Genomic DNA, 16,218 nt, shown 5'->3' on the forward strand with positions numbered 1-16,218 from the left:
CACCAGCCTTCAAGTATTAAACTCTGAGCCAGTACATGAGAATGTATGTGTGGCTCTATCCAGAGCAAAATAAGAGCTGCATGAAGGGAAACATACTGATGATATTTACTTTCAGGGACCACTGTTACCCCACTCACTGGAAGCTTTCTATTTTTTTCTTTCTGAAGGAAAGCACTCTAATTGCTGCCAGTTGGCAGCCTAGAGGAGAGATTAAGCAAGGAAACTGTGAGTTGCAATTTGTCAGAATTCAGGTCTCCACATGTGGACAGACATGGAAAATGTGGGTAATTAAAGAATTCAGGCAAAACCTTCATTAACTGTGTCTCTTTGTATGTGAGCTTCTGGCCAAGATAAACCTGAAAGGCAGAGTATCTGGACCGTGAAAGTGAATCAAAAGGGTGGGAGGATGGGGTGGGGAGAAAATGCAGACAACCGTAATCCAACAACAATACAGTTATTTTTTTTAAAAAAGGGTGGGGTTTGGAAGAGGGAGGTGCTACTTTTTTTTTTTTTTTTTTTTTTTTTACGTTTCTACAGTTAAAAGTTATTTAACTCGGCCACAATTTTTTACTTTAGGGACGACTTTCCAATTCTGCTCCAGGGGAAGAAACCAAGGTATTGTAAATACATTTTTGTTTAAAAATGTTTACTTATGTTTTCTTTCTTTGTTGAAGTGCCTAGCTAAATAACAAATGATCAAGACTCCCTAAAACAGAAAGTGTAGATAGAGCTCCGTCCCTCAAGAATTCTGTGCAAGTCGGAGAGATTTAACCCCTAGCTGGTTCAAGTTTCTACTGGAAAGATGGCTAAGGGAGGGGAGAACATTCATTTCCAAAGTAGTTAGAGAAATACGTAGTTTTACCAGGGTTGTGAAACTATGAATGGAGTTTTTTCTAGTCACGTTTCTGGATCTGTCAACATAGGCAAAGAGAAATGGAATGTTCTCAGAGTAACTGAGCTCAAACCTTTTTCCTGAATTTGATTCTAGTCATTAATTTGTGGATCTAATGGCTGACTCTCTCCACCCTGTCCCCACCCAGCATCCCGTTCTGGCCACCATTCCACGAACCATTAACTTTCTTCTCTTTCATGGAACAATCTAAGCCTTTACGCGCCCCCCCCACCCCAACCTACACTAGGTGCTTGTTATAAAACACCCCAAACTATTACTTCCCTCAGAAAACGGCGCGAGGTGAATGTAGACATGCGGGGGCGGAGATGTCATGTTCTGATATGTGTCAGTCCATGAAGTCAGTGACAGCGTCAGGGGCATGGAGAAGTCGAGGAGCTTTGGATATCCTCCTCTGGAAAAGGGCACGGGACTCCTTCCTATGCTCTCCTCCTCCTCCTTCCTCTTGCACCCTCCTCCCGTCCACCCTCTTCCGTAACCCAATTCCTCCCTTTTACCGTTAAAATCTTAGTGACAATGAGATCCAATCATAAGAGATCCAATGATAAGAGCTATTGTATTCAGAGTGCAGAGAACGGGATTGCAGTGATGACCCTGCTGCTGGGTTGCTGTGCATGTGAGTTGACTCCTTGAACCTCTCTGGGCCTTGGTTTTCCAGCTGATAATATGGGGCAATTGCGGCAGAGGTGCTCCGAGGTTCTTTCCCATTCTGATGTTGCAGGAGTGTGTGTCTCTACAATGCGACGTTTTGTTGAAAGGCACATCGTTTTCTTGTTTTCATAGTTCTCCATCTTCACCCCTAAACCCCTTTGCAGATGAGCAGAGGAGCATTTCACTCTGAAAATGGCACCGTAGGCTTCTGCTTTAGGAATTTATAGTCTTCCCTTAAAAAAAAAAATCATTGTTCAGCCTTTATACAGACAAATTATTTCCTGTAACATCTCATGCTAAAATATTGCATCCTTCAGAAAACCCCTTCCACTGTTGGGTTAAATTTTACTAGTCTCAGCACTTCTGCAAATTTCTTTCAAAAGAAAAAAAGGACATTTTTCTGTTTGTATGTGGGCTAATATATCTGGGCTACATCTGATACATTAGTGACGATATTCATGAAAGAATTCATGAAACAGAAGATAACTGCATATTAATTTTCCATAAGAAATTAGTTCTTTCATTAGAGAGAGTTATTGTTTTCAGGAATTTGTTAGAAGTAACTAAATTCCAAAATAATCACAAGTACAAAGATAAAAATCCCAGACTCCAAGATAGTACTTTCTCCTCTTCTCCCTTCATGGTGAGTATGGTTTGGCCAAAGTGCCAAGAATTTTCCATATGAATATAACTCATGAGTTCTAAAAGGATAAAGTTTAATAAATAGGCAACAAACAAAGCATTATTTGAATGAATATTGCCCCAAAAGTAATAAGGAAGTTATTTCCAAGATGGCATTGAATCTCATAAGGAAAAGATATTCACAGGCAAGTTCATTTCATGAGGGTGTAGAAGTACTACGAAACTAGACTTGTTTTTTCCTCTTTAATCAAACAATGTGAGCCTAGGATTAGCATCAGCTTCTGGAATAGGCAGGGGCTATGACGAGGGCATGATTTAGAGGTTGGGAAGCTGTTTTGTTAAGTGTGAGCCTGTGGCTAGAAGAGGCTTCAGCTGTATCACTTAATCCCAGTCGTGATGAAACCAAGTCTTTGTCTATACACGCCCCTCCCTTGATTCAACCCTTGGACTAGAGAGGACTCCTCCTGGCTTCTCTTAAGTTCACATTCTAGTTTTCTCAGACGGTCAGGTGCGGTCAGTGGAAGGCCCAGTTCTAGACAACATTGGCACTAATAGGAGGGTCTAGGCCTCCTATTTGATTTATTTTTAGTCATTTAACCAAGTTGAGAAATTACTTGGCTATAAAATGACAATAAATTGAACTGTTTTTTTGTTTAGAGACCAGGTCTTAAAAGACTTAAATGAAAATGTCAAGGTAAATAAAGTTGCCATTTAGAAGTTGCATATGATATCAGAGAGAGAGAGAGAGAGAGAGAGAGAGAGGTTGAGAGAAGCTGAGTTCTCTTGTTTAAGAAGACAAGTTTCAGAGGGTCTCAAGTAAGTGAAAATAAAAACAGAAGAGTCTTGGTTTCTCTTTTACTCTGAAAGCATTTCCTACCTAATTGTGCCTGATTTTGAATTGAAGTAGATTAAAAAATGGTGGCTAGAGCCTAAACAATGAATGTGATAACAAGTATTTACAGGCCTTCCATTTTGTGCAAAGTACTGAGCTAGGCTCCTTGAGATGTTTGAAATAGTGTAAAGGAATTTAGCTCTGGAGGAACTTACCCTGGAGTTGGGAAGATACAACCATGTGAAAACAGAACTAGCAGTGTGATAACTGCCAAGTACGTGGCAAAAACTATCTTATGGGGCTTTGCTGGCAGACAAGTTCCTGTGCACCCAACAGGGCAGGAAAAGCTTTCAGAGAAAAAGAAACTTGGTCAGAGTTGGATTTCAGTAGAAAAAAGCTTGATAAAAGCATTCCAGAACCCCAGAATATTGTATGGAAAGGTGTAAAGCAATAAATGAGGTTAAAAAATAAAAATATGGATGAAAAGTGAGTGAGAAAAAGTATGAAGTTGAAAAGACGCATACTTACTTCTCACCTGTCAAGTCAGCAGTCATGTGGTGTGTTGAACAGAAGCACTGGCTGCGAGAGTGAGGGGACCTGGTCCCACTGCCATTTTTATTGTGACATTGTGACGTCTCATCATGAGCTGCTGAGTGACCAGAACCCAACTGTTCTCTGATGTGCATTAGCCCTCCGACTTGAAGCAATTCTCTTAAACTCTCTTGACTTGAATTTTCTAATACGTGAAATAATAATGTTGGACTACATTTTTTTAAAGCCCCTAACTCCATTCAATTCTTATGAATCTAAATTGGAGAAGATATATTTTTGTCATTTCATTGAAGGATAATTAGAAAATAATATATAAGCTAACAAACTCTTTTACAAAAGTAAAATGAATGGAAAGGATTTATTAACATGTTCTCTCTCTCTCTCTCTCTCTCTCTCTCTCTCCCCTTCCCTTTATTTTTCTTAGATTTTCCCAATGGATTCTCTAACAAAATCAATCAACCAATTTGCCCTGGAATTTAGCAAAAAGCTAGCTGAATCTGCTGAGGGTAAAAATATTTTCTTTTCTCCCTGGGGCATCTCGACCTGCTTGGCCATGGTGTATTTGGGCACCAGAGGTACCACTGCAGCCCAAATAGCCCAGGTGAGTGGCAAAGCTCAGTCACCTCTATTGCCTGAAAACAAAATGCCTTCTTTATCTTTTATCTTCATTTTTCTCCTAAAATCCAAATAGCTCACATGTTACAACCATATCCTCTGAAACAAAAGATACACTCAAAAAACACTCAAAAAAGTTTTCTAGGCCATAAGAAGGAGTCTGGGAAAGGAAGTCAGTTTGCTAGGAAAATCATGAAGGACCCGTGTTACTGATTTTCTGTAAGCATCCTAAAAACATAGTGTGTGTATGTGTAGCCATAGACAAAGTACACAATAAAATAGCAAAACACGTGTGTATGTATGCTTGTGTAAACAAAGCATATATATGTATGTGTTTTAAATAAAAATAAATGCAAAAAAGTAATTCCAACCCTAAGTCATACAACAATGGGAAGGCCAAATAACAGAATTTCTACCCAAGAAGGGGTCTTCTGTGCCAAGGATGGAAAGGGGCACAGCCCATAATTCTGAGTGAGACAGGCAGAATATGAATTCTGTGAGTTTAGGTCCAGGCTATCACCCCTATTCTTGTCAGCCACAAGATACTGTATGGTTTAAAACAGCAACAACAGAATCCTGGCTAAAAATTAATTCTTAAAAAGCTTAACTACTTACATAATAGACTTAATCTTAGATGATTCCAGTTTGGACCTATTTCACATAAATATACGGGTGGGTGTTGCTTGCCCGCGTTTGATTTAATATTTATTTAAACATGGACAGTGTCAGTTTGCACCTGAGACTAAGGAGTTGCCTATGCACCCCTTTTCCCTATGGCTAATGGTCCCTGTTCTGTCACCACATGTCAGCACAAGCTTCGGTCAAAAAGACTGTATCCTCTTTGTCGGGTGGGTCCAGGATGTGGGAGGTGGAATTATCGCCTTGTTTTTTTACTGTTGTACAGTTCAGGGGAAACAGGAATGCCCACATCCTTCCTGTTAACTTACAAATACCATGCTGGGGTGAAAATAGAGAGCATGCGTCCACATGTCAAGTGGTGATAGACAATAGGAACAGAAGCACTAGCCTAGGAAAAACAACAGTTTAACCCCCTGCATTTTCCACATGATTGGGGTAGTGGTGGCTCTTGCTTAAATTGCTCAAGGATGGTCTGTATCGAATAGCTAGCCTTCTTTTCAAAGCAATTATCGATAAAAATGAAACATGGAAAACAAGAGAATTTTACCTCTTTCCCAACATTATCCTAAATGTGCTATAAAAAGTGTCAAAATAAAGAGTAACTTAAATTAGACTTTAAAAAATTTATTTAAAAGCCACTCTTGACTTACTGTGCTAGGTTCAGCTAGCGCACCATTAAATCAAATCAGAGCCACCTGGGTGCACCCATTGTACATTCTGTCGCTATAGGAAGCAAGACTGACTTGCACTCATTGAGCTGTGCTCCACGTGATCAGTTCTCTGCAGGTGTCCTCACGCGTTGTGTGTTTATTGGAATTACAGGTACTCCAGTTTCACAGAGATCAGGACATGAAATCTTATCCCGAAAGTGAAAAGAAAAGGAAAACGGTATGTGTCCAACTTTTGGCGTCTCTGGGTGACACTGGAAGGAGAGTTGTCTTGGGCCACACATTAAATACACTGTGACACGTAGTCACCAAAAAATCTCATGATGTTTTAAGTAAATTTAGGATTTTGTGTTGGGCCGCATGTGGTCCATGGGCCATGGGTTGGACACCCCTGCTTCATACCTTAATATCCATTTGATGATTAAGGAGAAACAGCTTTTAGCACCTGCCTGATAGTGGTTAATATAAGCAACTTTTACTGGGTAAATACTCTTAGAAACATATATTAAAATTATAGAAACATTTTTTCATAATACGAAATGGGTACATTTTTTGGTCTTTTTTTTTACCCTTGTGAAAAGAGAATTTTGCTTCCCTTTCAAAACTTTCAAAATTGTTCCTGCTTTTGCAAACTGAATGGAAAGAAACTGAAGCCCTCAATTACTTTTATGGGTTTGGATAACATCAGAGGAAACATTTTTATCTACCTTAGAATTGATTTCAGTGTTTGTTTACAGTACACCAAATCATTTCGTTTAGTTACAGGTTGTCCTGCTACAGGCAACTTTTGTTCAATGTCTTTATTTGACTCATCCCTGTTTTTAGGACTGCAGCTTGGGGAAGGTTGAAGAAATACACTCGGATTTCCGGGCACTCATCTCTGAAGTCAACTGTCCCAGTGATGCCTATGTACTTAAAACAGCCAATGGGATATATGGAGAGAAAACTTATCCATTTAATAATGTAAGGGCAAATATGTTATTTAAAGTTGATGGGAAAGAAAGAGCCATGTGTGACTATTCAATTAACTCATTGTACATTTCTCTAGGGATCCCAGGGGCAACATTAACATGGTCAGCATTTCTGGTAAACAGTCATTTAGACTAACCAATATGTCTAGTAATGAAAACCGATAATCAGTCTCAGACCAGGTCTAGGGTCAGACTTTTATACAAAGTAATAATATATAAGTTTGATTTATATATTCCCAATGCCAACATGTGTTTCATGGGCAATGGAGCGAAACATGGGAGCATGGATGTGGGGTAAATCCAAAGGAGCAGAGGGTGGTGTTGGTTAAAGGAGTGTGCCTGAAGATGGTGGAAAGCTGACCTTAGACCCAGACAAGGCATTTCCCATCATGACTTTAGAGACTTTGAAAAGACTCTTAACATGGAATAATATCAACTTTGCCTGTCCTCGGATGATGGGAACCCCACAGGGCCAACCATGACTTCATCCTCAGTTCAGATTCAAGGGCTCCTCAGAGGGGTGCACCCAGAGCCAGGACACTCATTGACTTCCCTCACATCTGCCCATCACATCTTTTGGCACATCTCTGAAAGAAGCAGGAGGGCACAGATGCCCAGTGGTCAAAAAGCAAGGACATTGGATAGGATGGAGGGGTAGCAATAGACACAATAAAGCTATTTTCAGATGTCAAGCAGTGAGGTCAGAGCCATGAATGGCAGGCCTGTCTTCCATACCTGGATTTCTGCCTGGCTAGACAGTGCCCAGCCACGTTTAAAAAGAGGGTGTGTGTGTGTGTGTGTGTGTGCACGTGGTCTTTGACCAAAACCCAAGTGGGGAAGAGAGAAAGGAGTGTTGGGCATGTGTGTGTGGGGGGGTGCAATTGTTTCTCTACCTAGCTCTTTGATGATCTAAATGGACTTGATCTCTCAGTTTGGAAATGCTCTCCAAAAGGGTATTTTACATGTATCTTTCAGAAATATTTAGAAGACATGAAAACATATTTCGGTGCAACGCCACAGTCTGTTAACTTTTTGGAAGCTTCTGACCAAGTCAGAAAGGAGATCAACTCTTGGGTGGAAAGCCAGACTGAGGGTAAGCTTCCCCCGAGGCATCCGGCAGGGCACTTTTTTTAGGAGCTATTTTGTTGTGGACACTGTCCACAGTGCAACTGAAATTAACGCTGATGCTTCATTTCATCTACCTCCCCCCACCCCCGGACTCAAGGACCCCAAGCACAAGAGTTCTGTCATTGCTCACACGTCACAGGCCCACTCACAGTTGTTGTTTGGAACATTCGTGTGCATTGGAACGAACTGAGGAAGTTGGCAGCCTAAATCCTCAGTTCCTTTTTCATTGAACTAATGACTCACAAGTCAAGGTGAGGCAGGAGTGACCATAGTCTTACTCCAGATTTGGATTCACCTGAAAGTAAGTCCTCTTTTTTAAGACTCAGAATTAGCTGGCATTTGCTGAGTACTTGCCCTGTTCCTGTTGGCGTGAGGACCACGTGGGATTGTGTAAGGAAAAGTACATTGTAAAACGCAACTCAAATTCAACATGGTAGAGGTGGGAGTAAAAACAGTGAGAAGCTGAGCTAGATCTCTGGTCTCAAATTTTTAGGCCAGTGCCTAGTATGTCGACTGGAAAACCCTACTGAGAGGAAGGCTGGGAGCGAGCATCTACTCTGCTGTCTTCACACCCAGCAAAGGCTTTCAGAGCTGAGAGCAGACACGCTATCCGCCGCTGAGCGAATAGCTCGGTCCTTGCCATGCTTCCCCGGGGCAGACCGACACACGCAAGAGCTTGAAAGCTGTATAGATCGGGGTGTCACACTCATTTCGCCAGGGGCCACATCAGCCTTGCGGTTGCCTTCAAAGGGCCGAATGTAATTTTAGGACTGTGTAAATGTGACTACTCCTCAATAGTTAAGCAAGAGCTTGGGACCACTGCCGGGTAGAAACAAGATGCCGGGCAGGATAAAACAAGGTGGAGGGTCGGGTTCAGCCCGCGGGCCTTGTGTGTGCCACCTGTGCTCTAGATGACAGAGCTGACCAGGAACTCGTCCTGGATGACCACCGTGCCGTCAGTCTGCACCGCCCAATTTGATCCACGTTCTGTCCACACGTGACTACAGATGACTTGAAATATGGCTAACTCGACTGAAGAACTGAAGTTTTAACTTTAGTTCATTTTAATTAATTTAAATTGAAGGAGGCAGGTGTGTCTGGGGACTACCATTTTGGACAGCACAGAAGATCTGTTTTAGAAGTGAACAAATACTTTAAAATATGAAGAATGAGTAAACTTCAGGTTATGGTTACTAAATGGTGAAAAGACAGGATGGGCGCATTTTGAAAAAGGCTCTGTTGTCATAGCACCCATCAAGTAGGAGCCCCCCTCCAAACTACGCTCACCCTGAGTAACTTTGACTTTGTTGAGGAGAGTTCCATGCATTTTTATGGAGAAGTAGCTAGAAACGCTTTGGTGTGACTAGCTTCTATCAGAACCACTCAAACGAAGCTTCTTCAAACAGGTCTTTCTGCAAATTGTCCTGTGGATGCTGGGGGTGTACATGGCATTCAGAGCTGAATTCTCAGAGATAATACCAGTCACACGCTGCGATGATTTTTTCCTGACTTGTTTTTGTTATAGTTTTTAAGCCCCTGAAAAGTGAGGGGTGGGGAAGGCAATTGTCTGCGTATTTTAATCTCAAAGTCTATCACATGCTGGGCCCATTGGACACTCTCAGGTCACATTGATACGAGCCCCCAGGACTTAACCTGAATCTCTGTGAAGAGGATGTCCAGTAGGTGGCACTGTAACTCTCAGGAGGGTAGTAAGATTTATGAGAAGAGTCCTTTGTTCTGTGTTACTTTGAAGTTGTATGTAAGTACATTTTATGTATATTTTGTCAAATAAATTAACAACATGGATATGGATTCAAGAGGCTAGATTCCCTGAAAACATATGAACCTGGAGAACAATGTAATGAGACTTCAAACAACTGGATCTCAACCAACTTGAGATCAAGCTGTGTCAACTTCAATACTGAATATGTTCTCTGTTTGCATCTCCTACAACTCAATCACATGAGAGAATAATTAATTTAGAATGATACAGAGCTTAAAAAAAATAAAACTTCCGTGCAAAGGAAAATATTTTTAAAATGACACAGTGGGACTCTTCTTGTTAAATCATCAAAGATGTTTTAAATGAAATTTAATATACTGTCTTTATTTTTTAAAATATTTTATTTATTTATCTTTATAAAAGGGGGGAGGAAGGGAGAGAGGGAGAGAAACATTGCTGTGTGAGAGCTACATTGCTCAGTTGCCTCTCTCACGCCCCCTACTGGGGACCTAGCACACAAACCAGGCATGTGCCCTGACTAGAATCGAACCAGTGACCTGATACACTGTCTTTAAACATATTTAAAAAAATACAAAAAAGTTTTAGAAGGTTTCACATTGGCATTGAAAATCACATTTAAATTTAATTTCTAAAGCCAATAAGTCTGTTTTATGAGGGATGGGTGTTTGTTTTGTTTTGAGTAGACTGTTCAAGCCACACCTCAGTTCTACTGGAATCTCTAGAAGTGCTGCCCTCAGGACTTTTAAATAAAGCTGCACATCCCTGACCAGTGTGGCTCAGTGGGCTGGGCATCTTCCCCCAAATGGAAAGGTTGTAGATTCGATTCTTGGTCACAGCGCATGCCTGGGTTGTGGGCCAGGTCTCCGGTTGGAGGCCTTTGAGAGGCAACCCATCAGTGTTTCTCTCTTGTATTGATGTTTCTCTCCCTCTCTTTCTCCCTCCCTCCCCTCTCCCTAAAATAAGTAAATAAATAAAATCTTAACAAATAAATTAATTAAGCAGCACAGTGTTCTGTGAGCCGCCCCTGTGAAGACTGTAGCAGCTGAGGGGTAGGCTGGAGGGTCACAAGAGCTGGTTCACGTCCCTTCAGGGGTTAGGATTTGACATATCTTTCTTGGAAGACCTACAACAGCAGTATTCTCACAAAAGTGCATAACCTAAATACTACCCCAAGGAAACACCAGACCAATCTGAACTGATGGACATTCTTACAAAACTTTTTCAAAAGTATCAAGGTCACGGAAGGCAAAATTGACTGAGGAACTGTCCCAGATTAAAGAGGACTAAGAGGAAATGACAACTAAATGCAACCTGAGATCTTGGGTTGACTTCTGGTCCAGAAAAAGAAGTTACTGGAACAACTGATAAAAGCGGAGTAAGGTCAGGGACGAGTATTCTGGCAATGCTGACTTGCTTGTTTGGATTATCTGTGGATATATCATTATTGTTATTGTTATCATATATAACAATTATTGTTATCATATATAACAATATCTCACAGTCGTCACTTTTTCAAGTGTGGCGTGTCACTGGAATATAACATTGGCATATTCCATTTGGGACCTGTCTTTTGCTCTTGTAGGAAAAATCCTGAATCTCCTACCTGATGATGCCGTGGACTCTGCAACCAGAATGGTTCTGGTGAACGCCCTTTACTTTAAAGGAATCTGGGAACATCAATTCTTAGTCCAAGACACCGTGGAGATGCCTTTCAGAATAAACAAGGTAGGAACCTTTGAATAATCGGTATGGATTTTCACATGGCATTGTAGAAGGGATTCTATTTTAAATTCACCCCTCTTTCTACATATATGTTCTTATAAAGTATGGCTCTTTCCAGGGCATGGATGGCTGAAATGAAAGTCCCCAGTTCCATCCCACCTAGAAATCCCCTTTTCATTGTTTTTCTCTGAAAATAGACTATTCACACACGTTATCACTCAGTACTTGCTACAACTAAGCTGGAGAAAGTAGGGTAGCTATTACATGTATTTCCCAGGTGAGACATATCATGTAGGGCATGACTAATTTAGAAGTCCTAAAGTCTTTACTATTAAGTTCTATTCTTGTTCTACTAAGCCTATATTCTTTCCTACTCCCCACAAAAACAAATAAAAATTTAAAAATCTCCCCCTTTCAGTAAGGTTTCTCTCTGTGTCAGAACACAACCTCTTGTGTTCTTTAGGTACCTAGGGCAGCAAGAACAGAGACCGAGGTAAGATGACAGGTCCATCTCACGGCAGCCACGGGCTGGAAGGTGGCTGGGTCTTGGGACTTGCATGGAAACAAGGATTCAAATGTTGTCAGGGTTCATTCTCTATCTTTTCAGCTGTTTCTCCCATCATTCTTCTCAGGCCGAAGTCTAACTTCTTCGTCCTGGTCTACCATGGCAGGACCTGGCTCCCCACAACACCTCCTCCACTCTAGAGAGAGTCCGACAGATGCCACTCCACATTCCTAGGAGAGGAAGTGATAGGCCAAAGTTTGTTAAGGCTGTTTGGTCCTGGGGTGGGTCCTCTCACCCACACAGTGCTGCTGAGGGCCGACTGCTGCGATCCTGCGGGCGTGTGCAATAGGCAGATCCCCATCAGCGGGATGATGGTGGGGAAGGAACGTGGCATACAACCCGATAGGCTAACTACAAATGAGCTGGATAGTCACCAGGAAGTTGTCAGTTGCAAAGGATAGAAAAGCATTCCAAACTAGCGCCAGTGCAGTGTGAAATGTGTTAGCATTGACTTACGCAAATAAGAGGAACTCACATGTGTTGGACTATGGCACCTCTAGAGTCTCAAAACATAATCTCAGTTCTCTCGCTCTCTCCCTGAAGAGGTGTCTGTTCAGATCTTTTGCCTATTTTTAAAATTGGGTTGTTTCTTTTATTACCACTGAGTTTTTTAAGAGTTCTTTATAAAGTTTGCGTACATGTCCTTTATCACATGTGTTTAGTAAATATTTTCTCCTAGTCTATTGCTTATCTCTTCATTCTGTTAGTGAATTTCCATTTTTATGATACTGGAAATCTTTCTCAAAATGTTTGCATTTGAAGTACACATCTTACTCAGTTTCTGAATCATTTTCACTTACATAGTTTGCATAAGGTTATGTGCTTGTTAAAGTGTTTGATAGAATCAGCTTGCCCTGATATGTACATGTTGCCACAATTGTGTTAGAGAATGAAACTCCCATTTCACCTGTTAATGATGTTATCCAGTAGAACACATATTTCCAGAAAGTGAGGTCTGAATAACTTTATTCAACGTTTAGCAGAGGATCACCGATTTTGCAGGTGTTAGACTCCTGGGGACACTTGCTCAGTGACTGTGCTACTTATTTTCTGTAGACTACAAGCAAACCAGTGCAAATGATGTCCATGAAAGAAAAGCTCCCCATTTTTCACATAGAAAATCCACGAGCCACCGGCCTCCAACTCTACTATAAGAGCCGTGACCTCAGCCTGTTCGTACTGCTGCCGGAGGACATCGGTGGGCTGGATCAGGTAACGACATCACCTGTCTGACATGAGATGGTCCCGGTGTTTACCTCTGTGTAACGTGTTCGCTCCGTTCTCTAATTTCTGTAGGGGAAGGCAGCCAATGTCCTCTCAGCGCTAGGCACTTCACCTTCACGATAACATTTCCGCTTTACAAAACTCTGTGAGGGAGATACTACTATTCCTTAGGAAGGTTAGGTCCCTGAGAGACACCTGTAGCATGGGGTGGCCACACAAACTGCCATATGAACGACAGATACAGACATTCTTTGTCAGTCACAAAGCTGAGTGGGTTTAACCATAACAATCTTTCAGCGGTCTGGGCCTTTCCTCTCCCTCTGGTAAGACCTACCTAATGGGAGATTAATTTTTTTAATCACTTGCATTAATGTAGAATTAGATATACCTTTTAAGATATTAAATTTACTTCCAACATTTTCAAAACCATTTTTTATCAAGTGAACACTTTTCAGGAGAACTAAGTGGGATGCAAGTTGCTTATCTGCCACAGTTCTGCGAAGCCTGACATCACCTTGGTCAGATGACATCCCTGAGCGAGTTGCACGTCTGACTGAACTTTGGTCTCCTGCAACAGGTGCTTTGTCTTTCTTTGCACAGTGCCTGATTTCTCAGGTGTGCTAGGTCTCTTATACTCACATGTTTCCGTGGCCTTTCTAGTGCGTGGAAAAGATTTTCGACTGTATCACAAAATGTGTGAAACTGGAGAGGCTGATAAAAATAGGACCAAGTATGGCCACTAAACCAGCAGAGTCCCCCCTGACAAGATAAACCTTTCTTCCTGAGGGTGCGGGTTCTGGAGCAGAAGGAAGTGTCCCATTGCTAACGTCCTTCATTTACAAGTATGTCATTGAAGGCAGCACTTTGGTCTAGAAGACTCTCCCAGTGGCAAAGCACGTGCTTTAAAACATTATTCAAAAACTGAAACACTGGTTTTCCCCTCTCACACACATCTGTATACCTATATATACAATACATATCTATTTGTCTAAAATTTTTTTTAAATAAAAAGGAGAGAAAGCACCCTCAAAATCACTATAAAAATGTCATTACTCTTAAGATTTGGGGATCTCTTTCTATCTTTCTTTCTTTCTGCATTGTTTATGGTTACTAAATTTATATTTTTGTGATTATAGACATCTTATTTTGCCTCAGATGTTGTTTTCAAAGAACTATCTCCCATGTTAATAAAATTAATGGCTTTTGTGCCCTGACATACAACTTGTCCTATAGTATGTGCCTTCGTGAAGACGACATGTAAATTATATTTATTTTGATTTGAGTGCATAGTCGATGTTTTGTGTATTATCGTAGAAGTACTTCCATCTTAAATTAAGATGGCATTCCCTTGTATCTTGGAAACTATCGATCTGAAAAACAAAGATTCTGCAGGTCGACCATGTGAGGGATGTTGTGACGCAAAGAATTTCCGTATCTGTGTGTTTTCTTGCCCTGGGAAATGGGAGCAACCGTAACTCAGCTGTGTCATTATATAGAGCGCACTTAAGCAATGCTTTCCCCTCCACTTTCGAATTACTGACTCACTTTGGAATTGCCGGCTCTTCCTTGGTTCCACACCTGCAGCTGGAGAAGGTCGCCACGTATGAGCAGCTGGACGAGTGGACCAGCGCAGACATGATGGAGCTGTATGAGGTGAAGCTGCACCTTCCCAAGTTCAAGCTGGAGGAGAGTTATGATCTCAAGTCAGCCCTGAGCAGCATGGGGATGAGTGATGCCTTTCACCAGAGCAAGGCTGACTTCTCAGGGATGTCAGCAGGGAGACAGCTGTTTCTGTCCAATGTTTTCCACAAGTCTTTCGTGGAGATAAATGAACAAGGGACAGAGGCTGCAGCGGCTACTGGGAGTGAGGTGGCCTTTCGATCTAGACTCCCGTCCATTGATTTCAGGGTCGACCACCCATTTCTCTTCTTCATCAGGCACAACAAAACCAACAGCATTCTCTTCTATGGGAGGTTCTGCTCCCCCTAAGCCTGCATCTCTCATCAAACCAGGCCATCTTATGATGTGAAAATTACATCATGAGATGGAAAATTGGTTGTAATAAAAACTAGTGTGCAGTCTAGATCTCTTTCACACTTGAATATTAGCAAATAAATCTTGAAATAATGCATTGTAGTGATGTCGTATCTTTATCCCTAGAGAGAATGACAAATTTTATTTTTACTGCAAAACATTTTGTCTTTTTTAAAAAACATTTTATTTATTTCTTCTTAAAGAAAGGGGAAGGGAAGGAGAAAGAGGGAGAGAAACATCAATGTGTGGTTGCCTCTCACGCGCCCCCTACTGGGACCTGGCCTGCAACCCAGGCATATGCCCTGACTGGGAATTGAACTAGCGACCCTTTGATTCACAAGCCTGTGCTCAATCCACTGAGCCACACCAGCCAGGGCTAAACATTTTGTCTTAATGTGATTTTTATTTACATTTCAGAAATATTATATTATTCAATCGAATGCCTTATAATTCTTGAGCTGTCGGTCATTTTATTGTCACTTATATTTCACATATATTATTTAGTGAAGAAAAACTTTTAGAAAGGCAATATATAGCTGAACAAGAATATAATTTTGATAGTTCATAAATTACCACTGAAAAACTAAATACCCCTTTCCTGTCATTTATTTAAAAAATATTATTTTGACATTAATAGAAAAACTGTTGAAAGCCAAATGAAATCTGGAATTTACTTAACAACATCATACCGATGTTGGCTTGTCAGTGTTAACAAGTGTATCATGGTCACGTTAGATGTTACTGTCACAGGAAAGAGGCCGGGCCTGGAGCAGGGTTGACTGTGGTGTGCGGGTTCTTGACTTTATGGAGGACAGATTTCACAACAGGAGTCCAGGGGATTTGGAGAGTATTTATTAAAGCTGGGAACAAGGAAACTAAGGAAGGTCTTAACATAGAGCAGGGGTGCCAGACACATTTTCACCAGGGGCCACATCAGCCTTGCCGTGGCCTTCAAAGGGCAGAATGTAATTTTAGGACTGTATACATGTAACTACTCCTTAACTAGGGGCAAGGAGCTCGGCGCTGCTGCCAGGTAGAAACAAGGTGCCGGGCCAGATAAAACAGGGTGGAGCCCGGATTCAGCCGAGGGCCTTGTGTTTGCCACCTGTGCTTTAGGAGAAGCAACAGGAGGGAGCCTTAAGTGGGGCTGCTTTGACTCCCTAGAAATGTAGAGAAGTGAGCCAAGGTGGGGCTGCAGTCAGTTCACTGGGAAGTCAGGGAAAACGGGGCTTTAGAGACAGGTTCAGGGGGTAAGCCCAGGACGAGCTGCCCCTGCCCACTGCTCCCCAGGCTGCAAGTCTCCTGGGGGCCCTAAGAGTTC

General features: G+C 41.6%; 1 protein-coding gene across 1 annotated transcript; it reads left to right on the forward strand.

Annotated features, from left to right (window-relative positions):
• Nucleotides 1-500: 500 nt before the first annotated feature.
• SERPINB10 (serpin family B member 10) lies at nt 501-14,994 on the forward strand. Its single transcript, XM_024580460.3, has 8 exons — nt 501-615; nt 4,012-4,188; nt 5,664-5,729; nt 6,335-6,472; nt 7,456-7,573; nt 10,935-11,077; nt 12,696-12,851; nt 14,448-14,994. Exons 2-8 carry the CDS (start codon nt 4,021-4,023, stop codon nt 14,850-14,852), a joined length of 1,194 nt encoding a protein of 397 aa, XP_024436228.2. The 5' UTR covers nt 501-615; nt 4,012-4,020; the 3' UTR covers nt 14,853-14,994.
• Nucleotides 14,995-16,218: the final 1,224 nt, after the last annotated feature.

This window comes from Desmodus rotundus, chromosome 10, assembly GCF_022682495.2.
Source record: "Desmodus rotundus isolate HL8 chromosome 10, HLdesRot8A.1, whole genome shotgun sequence".
NCBI lineage: Eukaryota > Metazoa > Chordata > Mammalia > Chiroptera > Phyllostomidae > Desmodus > Desmodus rotundus.